The 24,350-nt window shown below is 51.7% G+C and overlaps 1 protein-coding gene across 1 annotated transcript in view; it reads right to left on the reverse strand.

Moving 5' to 3' along the window:
- CD9 (CD9 molecule) overlaps nucleotides 1-23,610 on the reverse strand; it is a 35,781-nt gene extending 12,171 nt beyond the window's left edge. The window contains exons 1-2 of the mRNA XM_052640160.1: nucleotides 23,416-23,610; nucleotides 1,170-1,272 (exon numbers count right to left, since the gene is read on the reverse strand). Of these exons, the coding sequence (XP_052496120.1) occupies nucleotides 1,170-1,272; nucleotides 23,416-23,481 (169 nt within the window). The 5' untranslated portion in view covers nucleotides 23,482-23,610. The remainder of the gene's footprint in view (nucleotides 1-1,169; nucleotides 1,273-23,415) is intronic.
- Between the last annotated feature and the right edge of the window lie 740 nt (nucleotides 23,611-24,350).

Genomic DNA, 24,350 nt, shown 5'->3' on the forward strand with positions numbered 1-24,350 from the left:
TATTTTTTTTAAAAAACACATGTTGTGCTTTTTCTTCTCTTATTTTCTTTCTGATAATAGGGAGGCACGCCCTAAAAAACCCAACTAACACTACCACCAAAAAGCCAAGAAAGGAGGGAAACCGGGCGCCTGCTGGGCCATCAGATCAAGGCTGGCGCTGGAGGCGGGTGGGGGTCATGGGCCTCCGGCCAGCGTTCTTCCCAAAGGTCCGGGTGATAACGCTCTTTAGACTGCTTGCTCTGTCTTTTTATTTTAAAAATAACTTCTTTGGTGGGTGGAAAGGAAGTGACCAAACTTACACTTTGAGACTGATGACATGACAGTGTCCTCCTAAAATAGGGGCTGCTTTTGTGCTTTTGTTTCTCGTAGATGAGGTGTTTGTTTCCTATCCCCCAGCCAGGCGAGGGGGAAGCTTCGGGTTCTATGAGGCAACTCAGAAACCGGGGAACTGCCGTGGACAGGCCAGGGCTCTCCCGCTCCTGTGAGAGACGCTTATGCAGCAAACTGCCAGTGCAAGTGGCGGAACGGTGCCAGAGAAAGATGCCAAAGGACCTATGTGCAGAGAGAAACCTGCTACATCTATTCATGTTCCAACTGGACGCCTTTGCCCTGAAGCAAAAGCACTTTAGAAAACAAGTAAGACTTAACATGCATAGCCTGTGCCCCAGTGCAGGGGGTCGGAAAAGCTGGTGCCTCTTCTAGTCTCTCACATTAATCTGACAGTTATCCAGGAGGCAGGACCTTGGGCCTCTTGAGTCCCGGTCTGAACCGTGGGGAGATGTTCCCTCTGCTTCTCCTGGCACCATGGGTCCCCAGGACCAAGTTTTCTAAATTAAGGAGATGAATGAACCTTCTCAGACATGAAATTCAGAGAGAAATCCAGGGATAAGAACAGAAGCTCTGTAGCCCTCTGGGAGTGGCAGCAGCTTTGGCAGAGCCAATTTCACAACAGAGAACAGTCCAAGTGCCAGGCTCGGTCAGCTTGGAAAAAGAAACCACATCAGTCAAATGCAAATTCATGGGCGCAGCTACACAAAAGCAGGGCTGGAAGTGGACCCGACTGGCAATGCAGGCCGGAGCCAAAGTCCTCCCCTGCCCAAGTCCCTGGATCAACACGGACTTTCTCTCTCTGAAGCTGGATGGAGGGAACAGCAAGGTCCCCCACTCACCTGTGTAGAAGCTGGAATCATTAGCTTCTTGCTCGAAGATGCTCTTGGTCTGCGAGTCGAATCGGAGCCATAGTCCAACAGAAAGGACCGCGATCCCGGCAAGCTGCAAGACACACAGGACGTCGGTGTGAGCCTGGCTGCAGGGGTCATGGTGGTATCCCAGGGGAGCCGCCCTTGGCCTCTGCCCCTCGCCAGGCACCTGGTAGCAGCAGCAGCCAGGCCGGGGTGGGGACAGGGGATCATGTCATTTGCTAAAAATAACAACCAGTGGGGAATAAACAATTATCTACCAGCAGTCCAGGGATGGTTATTGTGTGGAGAGAATATTATACAGCAGTGAACCCGAACCAGCTGTGATACTACGAGTGCATCTCACCATATTAAACAAAAGAAGCAGGGACTTCCCTGGCAGTCCAATGGTCCCAATGCAGGGGACACAGGTTTGATGTCTTGTCGGGGAACTAAGATCCCATGTGCCTCTGGGCAACTAAGCGCATACACCGCAACTACAGAGCCTACCAATGACGAAGAGCCTATGAGCTCTGGACCCCAAGTGGGACAACAAAGATCCCACATCCTGCAACTAAGACCCGACACAGCCAACAATAAATACATAAATATTAAAAACCAAAAACACAGAAGAAGCAAAAAGCACCAAACACACACAATAGGATTCCATACAGTTAAAAATGACTATTTAGGGAGGTGGGGGGGGGAGGTTCGGGATTGGGAACACGTGTACACCCGTGGCGGATTCATGTTGATGTGTGGTAAAACCAATACAATATTGTAAAGTAAAAAAAAAAAAAAAAAAAAATTAAAAAAAAGAAAAAAAATGACTATTTAGGGGTGCGTGTAACTCAGGAAAAGAAGAAAGTGACGATTGTAAAGTCAAGTGAGTGGTGGTCAACAGGGAGCGGGGGTTTCTGATGAGGGAACAGCAGTGGAGGGGGTGGGGTGGATGGGCCTAAAGCTCTGGTGATGTTCTAGCTTTGACTTGAGTGGTGGTGGTCCAGATATTCACCTCGCAATTATGCTTCACTCTGTTTTCTGCACTCTTCTGTACACATACCATACAATAAAAAAAAGGAAGAAAAAAAATCACCCAAAGAGCAGGCACATCCCTGGCTCTTCAGGCCGCTGTGACTCCTGAGCCATGTCGCCCAGCCCTCCGCCATATCTGGTCCCTCCCTGTTCACACAGGGAAGCCTCACAACCTGACCCACCCAACTCTAGGGTTTGCTGGACACATCATTATGAATGATCCTCATAAACATTAGACAAGAAGCCTTCAAGAGATCGTTTGATCCTACAGTTTAGTGAAAAGCTCCCTGCAGTAGGAAATGGCAACCCACTCAGGTGTTCTTGCCTGGAAAATTCCATGGACAGAGGAGCCTGGTGGGCTACAGTCCATGGGGTCACAAAGAGGTGGACATGAGTAAGCATGTACATGCCCTTTTCAGAGGTGGACAAGTTGAGATACTAGACTTGAAAGGGCAGATTTTCTCAATAAGGAAAGCCTGAGGCATCAATCCTGGCCTCAGGCACTGCTGAACTCGGTGCCAGGAGGTGGCTCCCTGCCCAGCCCCCCAGCCGACTGAGCTTCCCTCCCCACTGCTGGCCTGTACCAGGGCTTGCCTGGGTGACTCACAGGCTGTGGGTGGTGGCCAGCTGGATGAGGGCGTGTGGGCTTGGGGCCAACACCCAGCCCCAGGTTTTACTGGCCCACCCTCTTCAACAGAGACAGGCGCCCTGTGTCAGAGCCCTACTCAGGGAGCTGGGTTCTCTGCTCCAGGGGCCAGCACAGCCTGTGGTGTAGACAGGCTTCTTTTCTCTCTCTCTGCTTCTCTCCTTTTCAACATGACTTGGTAGCATTTTGGTGTGTTCAGTGGAGCATGGAGATGGCTATAGTAGGAGGGGTGACCCAAGACTTCAGATTGTAGTAGAAAACCTTGTCTATACCCAGAGCAGGGTCCACAGTGAGGGTCTGGAATTCCTTAGAATTCTATCTCTTTGGTTCTCCCATCTGGCAAACAAGAGTAGTGAGCCCAGATCCTCTGACTCAGTCTGGGTTCTTCCCAACTCTCAGGACTGCCCAGAACAGGGGCCCAGATAGAAAATGTCCATGTGCCGGGGACTAAGGCCCAAGACCCTGGCCTACCTATTTAGGGATCTTGGAGTTACAAGAAAGAAGGTAAGACTTTCCCTTTCTCCACTCCCAACACAAGAAGGCCCAATCAGGCCCTTGGAAAATGGAAGGCCACTGGCTTGTTTTGGGACGTGAAAGCATTAACCTGAAAAGCCTGGAGGCTGGAGCTTTGAGCGCATTTGCAGGTAGTCCTAGACAGTGGTTAGCACTGAGAACAAACCCTGACCTTCGTATCTCCTCTTGCCCTCATCCTGGCAGGGATATTGCTGAGGATACCTGGGCCTGAGAGGCCTGTCCTTTCCCATCCTTTCTGCTCTAGGCTGCCTGTTCTTATTCAAGAATTATCCTCCAGTCATTCTCCCTGTGGATAAATTTACTCATCTACCCCTTCCTTATTCTGCCGGGAAAATTCTTAAATGAGTCAGCACAAACACACACAAAATAAAAACAATCCCATTTGAAAGAACTAAGCTGCAGAAGACGGTGATGGCTACACTCTGTCCAGAAGCTTCACAGGGCAGGAGCTGGGCCTCTTGGGGAATGAGTCCATGCGTGGGTAATGACACAGAAACGAAACTCCCATTCTGTAATTTCAAGGACACGCGCACAGGCGGCAAGATGAGAACTGGACTCAGAAGGTCCCAGCCTGGCCAAGGACAAGCCCAGACACAAGGAGACAGTCTGGGGTCCCACCGTATTTGGACCCCACCCCAAACCTAACATCAAGAGGGAGGAAAAGAGACTGGTTCTACAGAAGTGGAAAAAGCAGTAATAGATCTCAGTTTCTGATGCCTAAAAACTCACCATGAGCGAGGAAGAAGGCTCAGCCTTCCAGGAGGCAAGGAAGTCAGGGGCAGGACTGAGATGCTCAGTTTCCACTCTTTTTTAATGGCTGAGTATTATTCCATTGTATATATGTTCACCAAAATCACAGACAAATGAGCCCTGCTGTCTGCTTTGATTGAATTGCTGAGCTAACTGGCTTGAGGGGATGCTGCCAACAACCGCTTTGCTTTCTGTAGTGCTGTTGGAGAAACAGCTTGAACTCGCTGGGGGTCACAGGGCCATCCATGATAGGCTTCCCTGGAGGCTCAGTTGGTAAAGAATCTGGCTGCAATGTGGGAGACCTGGGTTTGATCCCTGGGTTGGGAAGATTTCCTGGAGGAGGGCACGGCAATCCACTCCAGTATTCTTGCCTGGAGAATCTCCATAGACAGAGGAGCCTGGCAGGCTACAGTCCATGGGGTCACAAAGAGTCGGACATGACTGAGCAACTAAGCACAGCACAGGGCCATGATACCACTTAATAGTAGCCTCCCTGTGTGTGCAGATAGTGCTATCCAGAGAGCTCAGAGCACTTCTCAAGAGGGCCCACTTTCTGCTGTGCACAGAGGGTTCCCTAGCCCCTGACCTGGCTTTCACCCCTAGCTATCTGAGTCCTAGGAGAAACCAAACGGGAATGACCAGCAAGAACCAAACAGAGGTTTACCGTTTAAAAAAGTGCCACCCCAAGGTTCATAGCAGCACTATTTACAATAGCCAAGACAACTAAGTGTCCAGCAACAGATGAGTGGATAAAGAAGATGTGGTACACAGAGACAACGGAATATTACTCAGGCACAAAAAAGAATGCAGCAACATGGATGGATCTAGAAATTATCAAGCTAGGTGAGTAAGTCAGAAAGAGAAAGACAGACACCACATGATGTCACGTATATGTGCAATCTAAAAAGATACAAATTAGGAGTTTGGGATTAACATTTACACAGTACTATATATATAAAATATATAAACAACAGATCTTACCGAATAGCACAGGGAACTATATTCAATATCCTGTAATAAACCATAATGGAAAAGAATATGAAAAAGAATAGGTATATATCTGTATCACTGAGTCCCTTTGCTATACAGCAGAAACTAACACATTGTAAATCAACAATACTTCAATTAAAAGGGCGTCAGCCAGTTATGGAAGGACTCCATAAAATAAGGACATAGGGGTCTGAGGTGGGGGTGGGGCAAGAAACTGATGGTTTCCTCCTGGGTTAATGCGCTGCACATGGCGGGAATGTCAACCATGCCGATGCTACAGCTGCCGTCTTGCCTCTCACCCGTCACGGGAGGACTCGAGTGCATGGATGCTGACAATTCCCTGCTCACAGCGTCTTGGAAAGAGAACAGCAGCCTGCCTGGCATCACCAAACCTGTCTGGCGGGGATGGAAGTAGAAAGTACAGCCCTTTCACTCCCAGCCCCAGGCTCCAGTCACCTCTAACAAAAGCCCACGGGACAGACTCTCCCTTTAGGCCAGAAACAGTCCTACACATTTGATAGACTGGGGCAAGAGTATAATTTTTCCCATCACTTTATTGGCGATTTCTTTATTTCTTCAAGAATGTTCACTATCTTCTTAGAGGATGGGCCAGGAGAGAAACACTGGACAAACTTAACAAAATACTTGACCAGAACGTCTCAAAACTGTCAGGGTCATGAAAAAGGAGGACAAAGAGGACAGACAGACACTGTCCCAGACCAGAGGAGACAGGGGAGACTGTACACCCGCCACCTGGCATCTCGGGTGGGATCCTGGAGCAGAGAGGTGAGAGGACTGGAAAACACGTGAAATCCGAGGAAGTCTCGCTTAATTAAGGGTAATATAGCAATGCTGGCTTCTGCGCTGTGACAACTGTACCCTGGGAATATGCACTGTGAACAAGAAAGAAGATGGGCTTGGTGGGGAGTACAAGGGAACTTTCTGTAATATCTTTGCAACTTTTCTGTAGATTAAAAGCTGTTGTAAAACCGTGTGGGTGGGGGGGTGGGACCTCTCTTTCAAAACTTCCTGTCTCCTTTAAGAACCTGCTCCATTAATCCACCCCTTTCCTGCCTCGCTGCCTGTCTCAGCCGCTGTTTCACTTTCTGCCAACACACAGAGGAAGGTTTGTCTGTCCTAAAAAAACCCATCAGAAAACAAGCCCTCTCTTCCTCCGGCCGCACTGCTCCTTCTGGCTGCTCTGTGCTTTAACCCGAGTTTGTAGCTAAGCCACCTCCGAATCCTCACTCAGTTAGGAGTCCCTGTAAGGTCCCCTGCCCTCCTCTGACCCCTGTCCTTCATGCAGGATGGTGGCTGTTGAAAGGATCAGACGGCTTGGGTCATCACCAAGTGTGAAGGCTTCTACTCCGTCCTCACACGTTTCGATCTCCGAGCAGCGACACTGTGGATGGAACCCTGCCGCTGCCTCCTCTTCTGTTCCTTAGATGCAATCGCTCAAGCAAGCCCTTCCTCCTGGACAGCTGCCCTGGTCATCCAGGCCAGCTGCTTCCCCACCAAGATGTTCACCTCAGGAACTGTGACCCCTATTCCACACTGGTCTTCCCAGCATCCTCGCCCCCTCCCTTTCTGTCCACACTTTCCTGGAGAGCAGGGTGACTTCTTACCCCTGCCCCATCCACACTTGGGACCAAACAGTCCTTGGTAAATCATTATTCAGTGAGTGAGGGCTGAGCACCAAAGAATTGATGCTTTCAAACCGTGGTGATAGAGAAGACTCTTGAGAGTCCCTTGGACAGCAAAGAGATCAAACCAGTCAGTCATAAAGCAAATTAACCTTGAGTACTCATTGGAAGGACTGATGCTGAAGCTGAAGGTCCAATACCTTGGCCGCTTGACGCCAAGAGCCTACTCACTGGAAAAGATCTTGATGCTGGAAACGCTTGACGGCAGGAGGAGAAGGGGGTGACAGAGGATGAGATGGTTGGATGGCATCACTGCCTCAATGGACATGAGTTTGAGCAAACTTTGGGAGATAGTGAAGGACAGGGAAGCCTGGTGTGCTGCAGTTCATGGGGTCCCAAAGAGTTGGACATGACTTAGTGACTGAACGACAACTGAAGGACGACGTCAGTGAAAGAGAATCTCTGGGACTTCCTTGGTGGTCCAGTGGCTAGGACTCTGAGCTCCCTTTGCAGGGGCCCGGGGTTCAATCCCTGGTCAGGGAACTAGATCCCACACACCACAACTAAGATCAGAGATCTCGTGTGCTGCAAATAAGACCTGGCTTGGCTAAATAAATAAATAGAAGAAATGAACAAATAAATATTAAAAAGAGAGAGAATCTCTGAGGCCCACCAGAATTTCCTCTCCTGGGTTCTCTTCCCTTGGACAAGCTTCCTTTCCCACTGGCTTGTCAGCCGGACTCATCTCACAGCAAGAGTCAGAAACTACAAAAAGCAACTACTTGCCCAGAAGAAACACCGAGAAAGAGTCATAAGGGTATACAATGAGATTTAGGAGCATATCTACATCAGGTCTTTTGAAAAATGAGAGTTTTTATAAAAAGGCCATGCCCCGCTGTCCTCAGCATCCAGGGAGGTCCAGCTAGACACTCCGATCCTTGCCGAGCACACAGGTGCCGCGGTCTCTGGGGGTGTGTGCCAGCTCTCCCCTTAGGGACGTGAAAGCCACACCCCACCTCAGGCCCAGGCCCTTGGCGAGTGTCGAAAGCACCAGGCATCCAAGACCCCCACGCGGCGATGGGGATCTCAGTGGGTCACGCCCAAAGGGACAGTGCCAGACCCCCAAATCTCCAGATCCAAGCAGGGAAGTGAAAACAAATCCAAACGCAGCGTTGCTCAGAGGCTCCTGGCTGCCCTGGACCTGCTGCCAAGTCTGCAAGACTGCTTGCTTCCAGTCAGAGCCTAAGGAGGGGTGGGCGATCAGGGGCCCAATCCACCAACAGGAACACCTGAAGTCTGAGAGATGGGATGTGAGGAGAAGAGAAGCTTGCTGACTGAAGAGGAGATTTCATGTGTGTGTGTATGTGCGTGCATGTGCGTAAATGCATGTATGCGGCCTTGCACCCCATCCCTCAGGTAGAAGGAACCATGTCTCCCCATGGGACAACCCCCCACTCCGGCCAACACACTGGGTGGTCTCAGCACCTTCTCTCCACATGGTCCCCTCTGTTTTCTGTAATATGAGCTGACCAGTCACACATTAAAAAAAAAAATTTCTTTGGCTGCACTGGGTCTTAAGCTGCGGCACGAGGGCCCTTCGATCTTCTTTGCGGCATGCAAGATCTTTAGTTATGGCCCGAGGAGTCTAGTTCCCTGACCAGGGATGGTACCTGGTCCCCCGCTGCCTTGGGAGTGCAAGATCTTAGCTACTGGACCACCAGGGAAGCCCCTGGTCACATGGGAGCTCTTTTTTAAAGGGCAAAATACTCATGACCCTTTCTCCACCCAGCAGTCCTAGCCCGAGGGGTGCAGGGCAGATCATTCTTCACGAGCCATATCTCTGGGCCGACCGCAGACGGCAGGGGTCCCACCTGCCATCATGGGAGTGGCTGGAGGTGACAGTGGTGACGAGCAGGTGGGGGAGAAGGCAGGGCTTTCTTTCCTTCATCCCACCATCCTATGAAGCCCTGGCTATCTGGTGACTTTGGTGAGCCTGTGGTCCCTAAGGGATGCGGCAGACTTTTCAGTGAGGGGACAGGTGGTGGGACAGAAAAGGGCAAGAAACAGGGGCCCTGGCTCTGTCCCTGTCACTTGCAGGCCACTGCCAGCCACGGGGAGATGTCAGAGGCACCTGGTGGAGCTCTAAGCAAGCCCCTGCCACAGCTCCACCCGGGGGCGTCTGGGTGCTGCCAGGATAATGCACACCTCTGCTGAGAAGGGCTGCACGCGTGATGGCGTGGCCTCGGGGTCTGATTCTGGTGCTGCCTCCAAGGAGCTGTGTGACTTTCAGCACTTTCCTTAGTGTCTCTGAACCTCAGAGCTCCCATGTGTAAAAAAGGAGTTTGACACTTTCTTGCCTTTGACCCAGGTTGAAGGTGACGATTAAATGCAGTGATGCATGTCAAACACTCTGAAAACTGTGAGTTCTAGAGCTGGCTAGACTCTGGGGAAAACGACGACAACAATAATAAATGTCCATCGACAGAAGAATGGATAAAGTAGTGCCTATATACACAACAGAACATTACTCAGTCATTAAAAGGATGAAACGCCATTTGCAACGTGTAGCAACATGGATGGACCTGGAGACTGTCATACTGAGGGAAGTAAGTCAGACAGAGGAGAAATAGCATACAAATGATTACAGAACAGAAAGAGACTCACAGACTTAGATAATGAACTTACGGTTGCCGGAGTAGGGGGGAAGGATGGGGAGAAGGGAGAGTTAGGGAGTTTAGGATGGACATGGACACACTGCTTATTTAAAATGGATCACCAGCAAGGACCTACTGAATAGCACAGGGAACTCTGCCCAAAGTTATGTGGCAGCCTGGATGGGATGGGAATCTGGGAGAGAATGGTACATGTATATGTATGGCTGAGTTCTTTGGCTATTCACCTGAAACTATCCCAATGCTGTTAATTGGCTATACCCCAATACAATATAAGGAGTTTTTCTTTTTTTAAATAAACCTTGAAAATGACACGAAGACAATAGTGGGGAAATGTATGACCTCAGTGGTGTGTCCTTCCCTGATCTGAGAAGGTGGCTGGGTGGGCACAGGGCAACCGAGGACAGGGGGGTCTGTCTCCTGTGAGTCTGAGTGTGGTGGGTGAGGACATACCTCCCAGAACTCCACAGGGACCAGCTGGAATAGGCCGGAGAGAGGTGGGATGGGGAAGGTTAGGGAGACGGTTGGCTGAGAGTGGAGGCCTTTGTCCTTCCTGGGATCCAGGCTGCTTGCGTCAAGAGTGAAGTCACTCTGCAGAAGGCAGTTATTAAAGGGGCAGATCACAGAGAGGAAGGGGATTTGACCTCTTGACTTTCCTCCTTGGATAAGATCTGTATCAGCCCTGGAATTTTTTTGTTAACTTACTGGGCTTGGGAGACCTTGGCATAGCTGCCCAAGGCGCCCAGGGAGCCACAAGAGGCTAACAAGAGGATGCAAGCGGCCCCACTGCCCATGCCTGATGGAAGCCCTGGGAGTGCAGATAAGTGGCTCGGTATTCACGATGCCTTTAAAAACCAGTCGGGCCACCTAGGCCTGTGGGCTCCGGCCTCACCCATCTCCACGGCAACCCGGGCTCAGGGCGGCTTGCCAAGCCTCGATGGGCTGGATGGGCTGATTCACGGTCAGAAGTCTGGGCTGGGCGCTGCCGGCAGGAGCAAGCAGGAGCTAACAGCAGCTGGATCCCCACCTCCTCTCTCACCCTCTCCTGGTGCCCACTTCCCCCCGAGCTGCTATCTCTGGAAGGACGAAGCCCTTTGGCATCAGCAGAGATCCTGGGGTTCTGCCTTCTCCAGGTCTGCCAGACAAGATAACAAGAGCAGAAACCAAATTCCACCCTGATTAAAAAAAAAAAAACTGCCATAACTCGCTTTCTGCAACATTCACAAGTAAACTGTTAGTTATGGCAGAATGGAAAGAGGCCAACCAGGGCCTGTTACCAACTTTAGTTTTATTAGAGATGATGGACAAGAACCAGAGACCACAGTCCTGGGGAATGACCGATCCCCCTCTCTCCTTCCTCGTGCGTATGATCATCCCAGGGGCCATCTTGTTCCCTTGGGGCTTCTGCTGAGCTATGGATCTACAGAAACCAGTACCCTCAAAGGCCACTGGGAGACTTCTTTCCAGGCCAGCAGTTCTCAATGTGTGGTCCCCAAATCAGCGATAGTGACAACAGCATCACCTGGGAACTTGTTGGGTGTGCAAACTTGCTGTACCCACCCGGGACTTATTTGATTAGAAACCCAAGTAAGGTGGGCTTCCCCCATGGCTCAAGTGGTAGAGAGTCCACCTGCAATGCAGGAGACGCAGGTTCAGTCCCTGAGTTGGAAAGATCCCCTGGAGAAGGGAACGGCAACCCACCCCAGTATTCTTGCCTGGAGAATTCCATGGACAGAAGAGCCTGGCGGGCTACAGTCCACAGTCCATGGAGTTGCAAAGTCGACACGACTGAGCGACTACACGCAACAACTAAGGTGAAACCCAGCAAACTGTGCTCTTTTTTTGGCCACACCATGTGGCACGTGGGATCTTAGTTCCCAGCAGTGGAAGCACAGTCTTAACCACTGGAACACCAGCGAAGTTCCACCAAGCTATGTTTTAACAAGCACCCCCAGCTGATTCTGCTGTGCTCTAGAGTTTGAGAACCACTGCTCTGAGACTTTTATTTAAACATCGAACAACTGGAGAACATGGTTAAGCTCTCTGGGGTGGGGGGCTTCTGAACACAGAGACCAGCTTTAGAAATGCCAGTGCCAAAATGCACAGTCACAGAATGGGGGCCTGAGCCTCCCCTGGGCGCACGGCTACACGGCTGGCACTGGAAAGCCAGGGGTCCCGAGCCCGAGGATCACCTTGGCGGCCACACGGTGATAGGTTAAGGGGGAGGATGTAGGACAAGTAAGGCAGGAAGGAAGAGGTAAGAAGGATAGATGCTGGCTGGACAACACTCTCTTGAACCCACTGAGCAGGGAGGAAGTCATAGTAAATGCTCAAGTCAGTACCTGCATTTGGCTTCCCCACATGCCTCCACCCACAGACTCACCCGGTGAACCCTCCTCCCTGAGAGGCCAAAACGAACTGGGCAGCCTTGGCAGAAACATCCCTAATGTCTGCAGCCTGTGATCTCCCAGGACAGGCTGTGCTGTGTATGGAAGGGGTTGTTCTTTGTTGTTTAGTCGGCGACCCCGTGGACTGTAGCCCGCCAGGCTCCTCTGTCCACAGAATCCTCCAAGAATACTGGAGTGGGTTGACATTCCTTTCTCCAGGGGATCTTCCCGACCCAGGGATTGAACCCACGGCTCCTGCACTGGCAGGTGGATTCTTCACCACTGGGCCACCAGGGAAGCCCCGTATGGAAGTGAACTCTTCCTCAGATTTTCTTCCGGGACAGATTTCACAAGAGGGGCCCCTGCCAACCAGGCCTCCTGATGTGCCCCCAACTGGTACCTCCCTCCCCTGCCTTTTCCAAACTGGGGAAATCTCTGAAATGGGCATTTTGTAGTCAGATGGAAAGATAATTTCTCTATTTCACCTTCTGAAAGGGATGAAGCCTATGGTAAAATTTCAGCTTTGAGCGATGCCCTGGGATGCGGGTTGGCAGAACTGAAGGAATAAGATACTGTTGAACGTGAAAGCTCAGGGCAGCCTCAACCTCTGAAAACTTCTAAGGAGAGGCAGCTTAGGTAATAGCAACTACAGAGGGCTGCAGAAGCTGAGCTCTGGCTAAGATGTCACAATAGGAGTTTTACATTAAATATCCTGTTACTGCTCTCAATGACCTTGAATTATTGTAGGAAAGTTGCCACATTACCTTCATTCCCCAGCTAAGGGAAGTGAGACCTAGAGTCACCCACTGGTTGTCCCTCCCCCCAGGAATCTGCATTTCTAACAAGTTATTTCCTCCCTTCCCCCAGTAATCTCTTGGGTCACAAAAGCCCCCTGTGGCTCAGCTCTGTGTCGCTCTTTTACACAATGTGGCACCTTGAGGTGCTGTCAACAGCAACAAAACCAAAATCCAACTATCCCCTGCCCCGCTTCCCCCAAGCCAGGACCTGGGCAGGCAGACTTCTGCTTCCTGTGGCCAAGTGTGTGTGTGTACGTGCCTGTGTGCGCTCAGTCATGTCTGGCCCTTCGTGACCCCATGGACTGCAGCGCACCAGGATCCTCTGTCCATGGGATTTACCAGGCAAGCATACTGGAGTGGGGTGCCGTTTTCTCCTCCAGGTGATCTTCCTGACCCAGGGATCGAAACTGGGAAGCCCTTCTTATGGCTATTTCATGCCCTTAACATGCTTCCCTGATGGCTCAGATGGTCAAGAATTCACCAGCAATGCGGAAGACTCAGGTTTGATCCCTGGGTCAGGAAGATCCCCTGGAGAATGGAATGGCAACCCATTGCAGTATTCTTGCCTGGAGAATCCCATGAACAGAGGAACCTGGCGGGCTACAGTCCATGGGGTCACAAAGAGTCAGACACGACTTAATGACTAACACACACACTCCGAAGATCATGGCACCTACCCCACCACCTAGATAATTCCGCTTTAAAAACAAAAAATCAAAATTAAAATGTAAGTCTAAAGAAGTAACCTTCCCCAAGGTTCCTGAGCACAGCCTCAGCCTGTCTGTGGACCCTTGGCCTCCCTTTCCTGGGAGGTTAAAACACCTGAGGGCCTCCCAGGTGGAGGAGGGGAGGTGGCTTAATAGGTACAGCCCGTGGCTGCCACAGTCTTGCTCCGACTCGGTGTCTTCTGGACAACTGTGTTCAGACTGCTAACAGGAGAACAGTCCCTGGAGGGGCACAGTGAGTGGATTTCTAGGGGAGAAGAGGAACAATGGGAAACTAGAGTCCTACAGTTGGGTCCTGCTGCTCCTGGGCCAGGAAGATCCCCTGGAGAAGGAGATGAATATCCATTCCAGTGTTCTTGCCTGGAGAAGCCCATGGACAGAGGAGCCTGGCAGGCTACAGTCCATGGAGTCGCAAAGAATCGGACTGAGCACGCATGCACACCCTTCTGAAGCCGAGGATGCGGGTGGGACTGCCTTATACCCTTTGAGGTAGTTCCCATCATCCCAGCCTGAGATGAGGAAGCAGGCTCAGAGTGGTAAAGTAACTTGCCCACCGTCGCAGAGCAGACACGCAGTGCCTTGGCGGACAGCTCTATACCTGTCGTATGCACAGCACGTGTTAGGCACAGGTCAGCTATGTGACTGCCTGTCTCATCCTTGGTGGAATGGAGGGAGCTTGGTCCCCTCTCTGGGGTGTGGTGGAGAATGAAGGACCTATAAAAGTTTTTCCTTAGCACATCTTTATGGGAATTCGGCAGTGACTATGTCTGAACAAGTTCGAGACTTGAGAAATCCTCCCTTCTGAGGACTGAGCCAGCACTTTTAAAAAACCAGAGCCCTGGGACTTTCCTGGTGGTCCAGTGGCTAAGACTCCATGTTCTCAGTGCAGGGGGCCCAGGTTCAATCCCTGGTCAGGGAACTAGATCCCACATGCTGCAACTAGGAGCTGACAGGCCAAACTAAAAGATCTCATACGCCACAGTTAAAACCTGGTGCGGCCATGTGAATGAAAAGAGCAGCAACAACAGAAAATCAGAGCCCTTATTCTGTCTAAGAGGAGAAAAGTTTCAGTTCCTACGAGGTGCTGATGTTAAGTGGTTTAGGGCTGAGGGAATGGGAGGGAGGCCTCTGCCCAAGGTAACTTCCCCTTCTAAACAAGAAATCTCATTTCAAGTTTCCACTGCCTGTTCGCCAGACTTGTAGCAGACGTCAGCCAGCCCATAAATCCATTTTTTGCTGAAAGCAGGCATTCTGATCTTAACCAAAATCGTCTGATGTGGGAGATTGTTTTGGGGCTGTTTGGCTTTAAATTCCAAAATACCATTGTGTTTTCCATTGCGTACGCCTCACTAAGATGCCTGGTGATCACACACACACACACACACACACACACACACACACATTCTTGTTGACATACTTTAGCCATGAGGACCAGGTTCTCATTTCACCTGTAGAACCAGTTACCACTTGCTTGCACAACCCTGAGTGGTGGGAGATGTGCCTGTCCTATTCGTCTGCCAAGATGCCCCCTTCATTTTAGTCCCAACAATCAGACAAGCTGTCTGCCATGTTCCTAGTCGCACCCGAAGCACCTCACCTGAATCATTACACTTTCTCAATGAACTCCCCAGGTAGGTAATATTAACTTCCAGTTTTCAGATGAGAAACTTCAGTCACAGAAGTTCAGTAGCTTGTTTTGGGATCACATAGGTATCAGAGTTACAACATGGACCCAGTACAGTCTGACGACACAGCCTAAATTCTCATGTTGCTAAGTCTTGTTGATCCGTTTTGTTCATTTCAGGGCCAGAAGTTTTCAGTTTTGTCTTTTCTCCCTCCTAGTCACGTCTGATTCTATTTCAAAAGTGGCATCTTCTCACCGTAAAGGCCCCAAGAGAGATCCCGTGTATGAACAGAGCGTCTACCTTCTCAAGACAGGAAGGGACCTGCCACCCCACCGGGCCTGTAGCTGCCCTGGGAGCCTGGCCTCTCTCTAGGGCGGCTGCCCTGTGGGTGGAGGCTTGATTCCTCTTCCTGACCTCTGGCAGGAAAGCTCTGTCCACGCTCTTGCTGAACTGGCTAGAAACTGAGTGTGGCCCCAGCCCTGCTCTGGGAAACAGATTCTCCAGAGTGACCTAGTACACTTCCTTCTTGTCCTAGCTTTCCCACCGTTGCAAGCCTGGCAGGCAGACACTGCTGTAGCTGCCCGCCATCCTTATACCCCTTACAGGCATGGCCCCACGGTGGGACCCAGAGCCTCTGCGCTTTCCCCACAGCCCATCCTGCCAGCAGATGCCTGTGTTACAGCCCTGGGAATGGGACCCTGGGAGGCATCTGTGACATGAGGGTCAAGTCACAGCTCCCTATCCTAAGGGTTCCTCCTCAGCACTGGAAGAGCATCTAAATGCCTAGTTGAAATGAGTTTTCTGGTCTCTTAAGGGTTACCTGTCTTGGGGAATCAGGGCTACAATGTGATTGAAGTGGGGGAAAGTAGGCTGGTAGAAAGGAGGCTTTAAAAAGTTTGAGCACAATAGTAAAACAGGATGAAATCCACAGCCCCACATCAGAAAGAAGGCGCTTATAGTGCTTCAGGGTGAGCAGGAGGAAGAGCCTTAGGGGGACAGTTTCCTGTCCCTGGAGGGCACATTCTGCTGGGGTGGCTTCCCACCCATCAGCGGGAGACATGGATATGAGGAGTGCAAGCAAACGGGCACACTGCAATTGTTCATCTAGAAGGGAAGAATTGTTCTCGATTGGGACCTGTAAATAACTACATCTTAGTCCTTTCAAGCTGTTATAACAAAGTACTGTGGACCTGTGGAAAAGTCCGAGATCGAGGAACTGTCCTCATGAGCTCATCACCCCAAAGACCATGCCTCCAAATACCACTGCATTAGACTTTAGGACTTAACATAGGAACAGTATGAGACACAGTCTATAGCAAACTATCTTTTTAAACAAATGCTTTGGCTGTGCCCCCATGGCATGTGGAATCTTTGTTCCCCAACCTGGGATCAAACCCATGCCCCCTGCAGTGGAACTGAGGAGTCTTAACCACTGGACAGCCGGAGAAGTCCCTATGGCAAACAATCTCTTAACAACACCAAACCTCCCAAAGAAGACATCCTGCTGGCCAACAGGCACATGAGAAGATGCCCATAGTCACTAACTGTTGCTGCTGCTGCTGCTAAGTCGCTTCAGTAGTGTCCGACTCTGTGCAACCCCATAGTCGGCAGCCCACCAGGCTTCCCCATCCCTGGGATTCGCCAGGCAAGAACACTGGAGTGGGTTGCCATTTCCTTCTCCAATGCATGAAAGTGAAGTCGCTCAGTCGTGTCCGACTCTTAGCGACCCCATGGACTGCAGCCTACCAGGCTCCTCTGTCCGTGGGATTCTCCAGGCAAGAGTACTGGAGAGGGTGCCATCGCCTTCTCCACCATAATTGTTAGGGAAATGCAAATCAAAACCACAGTGAGATATATTACACCTGTCAGAAAGGCTATTATCCAAAGGTCAACAAGTAACAGGTAACAGTTGATGAGGATGTGGAGAAAGGGATCCTTGTGTAGTCTTGGTGGGCGTGTAAACTGGTGCAGCCAGTACTGAGGTTCCTCAGAAGATTAAAAATGGAAGTGATCCAGCAATTTCACTTGCAGTTACATATCCAAGGAACATGAAAATACTAATGTGAAAAGTTACATGCACCCTGATGTTCACTGCAGCACTATTTACTATTGTAAACAGCTATTGCCAAGATATGGTAGCAATGTAAATGTAAATGGATAAAGAAGACGTGGTGTGTGCATATTATATATATATACATATTTACACACACACATATACATATACACAACAGAATATTATTCAGCCATAAAGAAAAGACAGAAATTGTGCCATTTGTGACAACACGGATGGAAGTGGAAGGTATTATGTTAGGTGAAATCTGAAAAACAACCAAAATGAACAAACCAAACCCACAGACACAGAGAACAGATGGGTGGCTGCCAGAGGGGAAGAAGGCTGAGGGATGGGGCGTGAAATAGGTGGAGGAGATCCAGAGGTACAAAATCTTCAGTTATAAAACAAATAAGTCATTTATTATGCGTAATGTATAGCATGGCAACTATAGTCAGTGCTACTGTTTTGCAAATTTGAAAGTCGCTCTCATTTCAAGAAAAAGACACATGCACCCTGATGTTCACTGCGGCACTATTTACAATAGCCGAGGTATGGAAACAACCTAACTGTAAATGGATAAAAAAATGTGATATATATCGAAAAAAAAAAGAATGCTATGATGTTGGTGACAGATGGTACCTAGACTTACTCTGGTGCTCATTTTTCAGGGTTTACAAATGTCAAATCATTATGATTTTGGAGGAAGGTCCTACTGATTTTCATGAGGTCTCCTCCCTGCCCCCCAAAATTCAGACCTGCCAGTCAAGGATGACAGCATGCAGTACTTAAAAACTATCCAGAAGTCAGTGTTTTTTTGGTGGTGGGGAAGAATTACTGGATGGATGTAATTAAAATAAAATTATCTCATCTGGACACAGGATGTTGCTTTCCACAGCTGCCTGCCATCGTCTGACGGAAAACGAACATGTCCCTGGACCAGTGTTACTTTTTCCACGGAACGAAGCAGGCAAGTATCTGCAGTTAGACTTGGAAAACATAAATTCAAAAAAAAAAGTATTGTTTAGCACTTTTGATCTCCTGAATTCCCTTCGTTGCAAAGGATGATCTCTGGGTGAACCCGGGTCTGACATTCTCTTCCCCAGATTTTCAAGTTCCCAAACGATGAAATCAGTGCTCTCCTGTAGGTTAGAGGGAATGATGGTTTCTGTAAGACTTTGGTTGAAAATCTGGGGGCAGCAGGAACACAGAATATAAACACGCAGCTTTGAGAAACTTCTCCACGCTCCTCTGCCCAGACTACCCGCCAAGGAGGCTACAGGACCACGGAAGCCATGGTGACCTGTGACTTCAGGTCCCTCCCCGCAGACAGAGGGACCCAAGAAAGCCAGTCAAGGCTTGTGTTCTTCAGTAGAAAAGGTGCTTGTGTTAAGTCCCAGGGGTATTAAGGCCCAGACAGTGCAACAGATCCCAAAAGGCGAGCCTCCTTGCAAAATGGAACTGAACAGGAAAACAAGACACATCTAACATGGACACACAGTTCTGTGTGTAAGAGGGAAGATTCGCCTTGGACACAAAAAGGAAAAGCGTGAGAACACTGATGGGTGAGGTCTAAAACCGCAGAAGGCTTCATTTAGCAGAGTAAGCATTCAGATGAGGACAGCCCTCCGAAGGGCTGTTTATCAAAATGGTTCTGCACCAGCAGTGGTTTCGTTTGAGCACAAAGAGGAAGGTCTGGAATGGTGCTGTAGGCCACTTTGAAAAGAGAGTAGAGTGTGTGTGCCTGTGTAGGAATCCCGCCCCCCGCCCCCAGGGCTCCCATCAGGAGTCAGACCTGTTGTTGTTAAGCACTGGAGGGCAAAGTGGAGGGGGTAAAAGCCATCAGGAGCCAGGCAGGGAGAAGTCCTATTTTCCTGAGCAGAGGCAGACACCTGGCCTCCCCTCCCCTCTCCCCTAACCTGCCAGGCTCTGTGCAAACACAGCCGGCTCTTGCCGGGCTCCGGCTGTCCGGGTGCCAAAGGGTGGAAGCCATTTCATGCAAGAGCCCAGCGGCCTGCCGAGCCCAGCACTGAGCAAACAGCCTCTGGGGGGAAGCTGCAGGTTAGGTAGGAGGGGCATCAGCCAGCGCCACCCCTGTTGGTCCATCCCCGACCCAGACCCCGAATCCCAGCGCCTCTGCAGTTTGATTTCCAGAGGTGGGGCCACTCATGACATGGAGTCAGTGTCCTGAAGTGGGGATCGCAGAGGCGGGTGGAGGAACGAGGCTGGCTGTGACGCAGGAGGAGGAGGAGAAGCCCGGACGTGTGTGGACGAGGGGTGTGCACCTGGCTGCCTCTCTGGTTTCATTCCACACTTCTCAGGCAGTGGCTCCCACCCTCCCTACGTCCTTTCCCCTCAGGGATGATAAGAGCCACCCAGGACTAAGCTCCTGGGCCAAGTGCATCACAAGCACATGCTCGTGTAACCCATAGCCACCCCGGGGCAGGGGGGGCAGGCACCAGCTCCTCGTGATGATGCGGAAATTGAACCCAGAGCTGCTGGTGCTCTGACCATTGGGCAGCACTGCCATGAAACGCTCACCCAGGGGAAGACCTCACCCAGGAGGACTGGAGGTAACTCCAGGGTTAATAGGAAAGAGAGGCAAGGCTCAGGTCCCAGAAATAAAGGTCAAATGAAGCCACTCTGTGAGCCAAGCCTGGGTACCCACTGTGATACCCTTCCATTTCCGGACTCCTATTCTGGGTTGTGTGGGAATGTCCTTCGCTGTAGGTCATGGGGGTGGGGCTGGTTTCTTAGGCTGACCTTTTGGGACCATTTGCTCCAACTCACTGGTCTTACAGATGAGGAATCTGAACTATGGAGTTCAAAAGTGACCTGCTTGGTTACTGTATAGCACAGGGAACTATAGTCACTATCTTCTAATAACCTATAATGGAAAATAACTTCAAAAATAATAAATGTGTATGTATATAACTGAATCATCTTGCTGCGTGCCTGAAACACTGTAAGTCAACTATATTTCAATAAAATGTATATATTAAGAAAAAAAAAAAAAAGTGACCTGCTCGGGACTTCGCTAGTGGTCCAGTGGTTAAGACTATGCTCCCAATGCAGGGGGCATGGGTTCGAACCCTGGTCAAGGAACTAGATTCCACATGCCGCAGCTAAATAAAACACACACACACACACAAACAAAAGTGACATGCTCAAAGTGGGCTGAGGGCAGAGCTGACTAACACCCAGGTCCCTGATCTCTGGTTTCCACGAAACCTGTCTTAGGCCCAGGAGATACTGTTTCTCTGGAAAGAGAAATTCCCTGCTCTTCCCATCAGTGAGGGAGGGGACAGGGATGAGGTGGGGGGACACAGTGAGCAAAGGGGCAGAGGGAGGTAAGGGTAGAATGGGAAAGGCTGGCCTGGCCCAGCTCTGGTTCCCCACTAAACAGCTGAGGCTGCCACTCTGGCATCACAACAGGTTTCCCTCTCAATCTTTTCTGGAGGGTGGGTGGGCAAGCAGGTCGAAGGAAACCCAGAAACAACTGAAACAGAACTGGGAAGTTAAGAGTCCTGGGGCCACTGGAAGGACAGAGTGACTGCTGACTGGGCTGCAGGCACCAGGGGTCTTACTTTGGGAGTGGGGGGCAGGTGGTGCAGGCTGTGCTGTCACCGAGGGTCCCTCAGGAATGAGAATGGGGGCCAGGGAAGAGGTACACCCTCCCTCCTTGATTGCCCTTGCCATCAAGGTGGGCCTCTCCTCTCTGGATCCCTGCTGGACCACCCATCTCAGCATCCCCTGGCCATGAGGTATGGGTGACTCCTACCCTCCCAACTCCTGCTCTTTAAGGCCATATCAGGGTTCCAAACACTGAATTTATAAATTCTGAGTCTCAAGACAGAAAGGGAAGTGACGACATAATGATCCAAGCAAGGAGTTCCCTCAGGTCACAGCTTCCCTTAAAAATCACTTTTTGAGGGCTTGTTGCCACCCTCCTGTCATTCTCATCCAACTGGGTATGATGGCTAGCGGTGACAAAAAGTGCACTGGGTACACTGCAGCCCATCAGACTTGTTTTCAAACTGATCTCTGATGCTCTCCAGCCACCTGACCCTGGCTAACTTACAGAACCTCTCTGGGAACTGGTTTCCTGGTCATTGGTAAAATCCTCCTGCCAGTGCAGGAGATGTGGATTTGATCACTGGGTCGGGAAGATCCCCTGGAGAAGGAAATGGCAATCCACTCTAGTATTCTTGTCAGGGAAATCCCACAGACAGAGGAGCCTGGTGGGCTACAGTCCACGGGGTCACAAAAGAGCTGGACACAACTTAGCGACGAAACAACAACAGCGACAACAATAGTTGATTCAGATTCATGCAGCTACTGCTTACCCCCCACACCACCCGTTGCCAGGCGCCCTTGTTGGTTTTGCGATGGAGAAGTAAGAGGACAGGACCTAAAGGATCTAGGGGCTGAGGTACTGGCTTGGTTCCCGTGATGCTGATCGGATCAGCCCAGTTCCGGTTCCCACTGCTTTACTGTGAAGAAGTTGGACAGGATGACCTCGAAAGTCATTCCTAATTCTACACCCAAAATGAGTCATCTCTGTTTCAGGTGACACTGCCCATCAGCAGCACTGATGCCCAAGTTGGGGCAGCTCTGGACATGGGTGGGGTGGCAGGCTGGAGGCTGCCGGAGAGGTCTGGGAGTGGCCCACCAGGCTCTGCCAGGCTCCTCTGTCCATGGCATTCTCTAGGCAATAATACTGGAATGGCTTCCTGTGCCCTCCTCCTCCAGGGGATTTTCCCAACCCAGGGGTCGAACCCATGTCTCTTGGTTACCACTAGCGCCACCTGGGAAGCCAAGGAGTCACCAGGGGACTAGCAGGGGAAAGAAGGTGCTAGGGAGGGGCTAGAGGAAAACTCCTTAAAGGACTAGGGTGGGGAAAGGCGGGGCTAGCCCGCCTTCCACATTCCTTTCTGGTGTCTTGGTGGGGGTGAGGAGGAAGCCAGGTTGGCAGCTAGCTGGGTGGCTGCTGGGACTGATGGGAAAGGAGGGTCTCCCTAGAGCAGGCCCTGGGCTGGGCAAGGCACGTCTATGCTCCACCTTCACTAGGGCAGGTGTTTGGTGTGATGACTTGAACAAGGGCAGGTCCATCTCATACCCCGTCAGCTCCAGGGAGAGGAGTAAATCTTGGGAGACTTTTCCCTGGGGCTCATGGGGAAACAGATCCGAGTGAATAAGAACAGTTTTGTTACAAGCCTCCTGTGGCACGCCCCTGCTTCTATAGCCATCTCTCTCTGGAGAGCAGCACAGGGTCTGCCTTTCCAAATGCCTTCCTAATGGCAAAGGGGAAAAATCGTCCACCTGTGAGCGGGGGAAGTGACCCTGGAACTAAGACACCAAGTCCCCTACCCCTTGCCTCTGTCTCTGGGGGGCCCCTTAATCCCCCTAGGGAGGGCTCCGAGGGGTCTCTCCCCTTTCCCGCTGCCCGCCTCAGGCTGCCGTAGGCTGAGAAGCTGCCCAGTAGCCGGCAGCGGGAGTCCTGGAACTCCCAGGCCTGCGTCCTCCCCAGGTGACAGTCCGCTCCCGGTGGCCCCACCCGGCTTCTGGGTGGGCTGGCGGGGGAGGAGGTGGGGTGGCCACCTGATCCCTCCCGGAAATGGAGAAACACGGGACTCATCCCACACGGGCGCCGATAAGCATCGGCCCCAACTCTCCCCAACTGCCTCGGAGTTTTCTCCAGTCCAGATACTTATCGCCCTTTGGGGAAAAAGAAAATCAAGACAAGCTAGTCTTTCAGGTAGTTTCGAGGGAGCTCGGACTTTCTCACGCCGGCTCAGAATCAGTCTGAGAGCTCGGGGGTGCAGGAGGGACCCCGACTTTCATTCACGAATGGGGTCCCGGGACGCCGACATCCGCGGTTGGGGCGTCCCTTCCCCTCCCGTGCAAACGTGCCAACAGCTCTTGGCTGAGCGTCCCCGGCGAGTCATTAGTCCCTTTGGCGTCCGCATCCTTCCCCTCCTCGCGGCCCCGGATACTCGGGGGACCCCGCCCGGGTCACGAGCCGCACAGTCCGCCACAGCCTCCCACGATCAGGGCCTTAAGTCCCCAGCAGAGGGGTGCTCTGATTCTTCCTCCTGCACTCTGAGGGGCTCGGGGTGGGAGCATACACCAACTCCAACCGCAGCTCATCAGGGATAGTCAGCCGCCCGCCTCGCTTCGGACGCGCCCCGGACCAACCCGCCCGCCCCGCCCGTCTCGACTCGGGCCGAGGAGTTAGCTGGCGGCCGCAGAGCCCTCTCCTCCCCGCCAGGAGTCTTCCCCGCGCAGGCGGGGCGAGTGCCCGGCAAGACCGATCGCGGACTGAGTGCGCCGGGCGGACAGGTGGCCCCCGAGAGGCGCGCGCGGCCGTCGCACTCACTCACCCAGAAGATGAAGTTAAATCCGAAGAGCAGGTACTTGATGCACTTGGTGCCTCCTTTGACCGGCATGATGCGAGCTAGAGTGGCCTGGGTTGGACAGATGTGAAACGGGGCCGCGTGAGGCCGGGACGGGCGGGACCGGGCTGTGGACTGAGGTGCGCGCGGCTGCTGGCTGGCCTCGGGGCTGCACTTTTAAAAAGTGCCACTCCTCGGGCGCGCGACGCCGCGGTGCGCATGTGCCGGGTCCCGGCCACGCCCCGCCCACGCCCCGCAGGCCCCGCCCCCGGCCCACCTGCCACGCCACGCCCAGGTCCGGGGGCCCGCGGCTCCTCCCGCCTCTGTCTCGGTTCTCCCCACCGAGTTGGCTGGACCTGACTTCCCGCCTTGCCTTCCCTTTCCTCCCAACCGTCCTGCAGTCTTTCTAGGCCGTCATCCTTGGCCGATTTCATCCTGGAATTATGTGAAGGCCTCACTCCTCTCGGTTCTCTCCTGGATTCTGCCCCTCCCGAGCCCTCTGCCCTAGGGAGAACTTCCCCGGTGGGTGGTGAGGGCAGAGGCCCCTTACCCAAGGTGGCCCGCAGAATGAGGGCTCTTCTTGCTTGGGGCCCAATTTGAAGAGAAACTGCCCTGTTTCTGTCTCCCTGGGGTGGCTCCTTGCACACTTTAACTCTGAAGCACACTCTTCACTCGGCACATGGAGGCTTGCCTTCCGGATGGGAAGATTCGTAGGGGCTTATGGAAGTAATCCTGAAATACCATCAATGAATAGTAATAGGTCTGAGAGCTGGACAATGTGGGGTTGCTTCCTGGATTTGTGGTTCAGATGCCCCAGAGAAGAGAAAGGCTGTAGCCTGGCTTCTGTTCTTGCCTCTTCTCCTCATCACCCTCCTTCTTGCCCTTGCCACTGCCCACTGTCACATCTTTGAGCTCCTGTGCCA

Source organism: Budorcas taxicolor, chromosome 5 (assembly GCF_023091745.1).
Source record: "Budorcas taxicolor isolate Tak-1 chromosome 5, Takin1.1, whole genome shotgun sequence".
In the NCBI taxonomy this organism is placed as follows: domain Eukaryota; kingdom Metazoa; phylum Chordata; class Mammalia; order Artiodactyla; family Bovidae; genus Budorcas; species Budorcas taxicolor.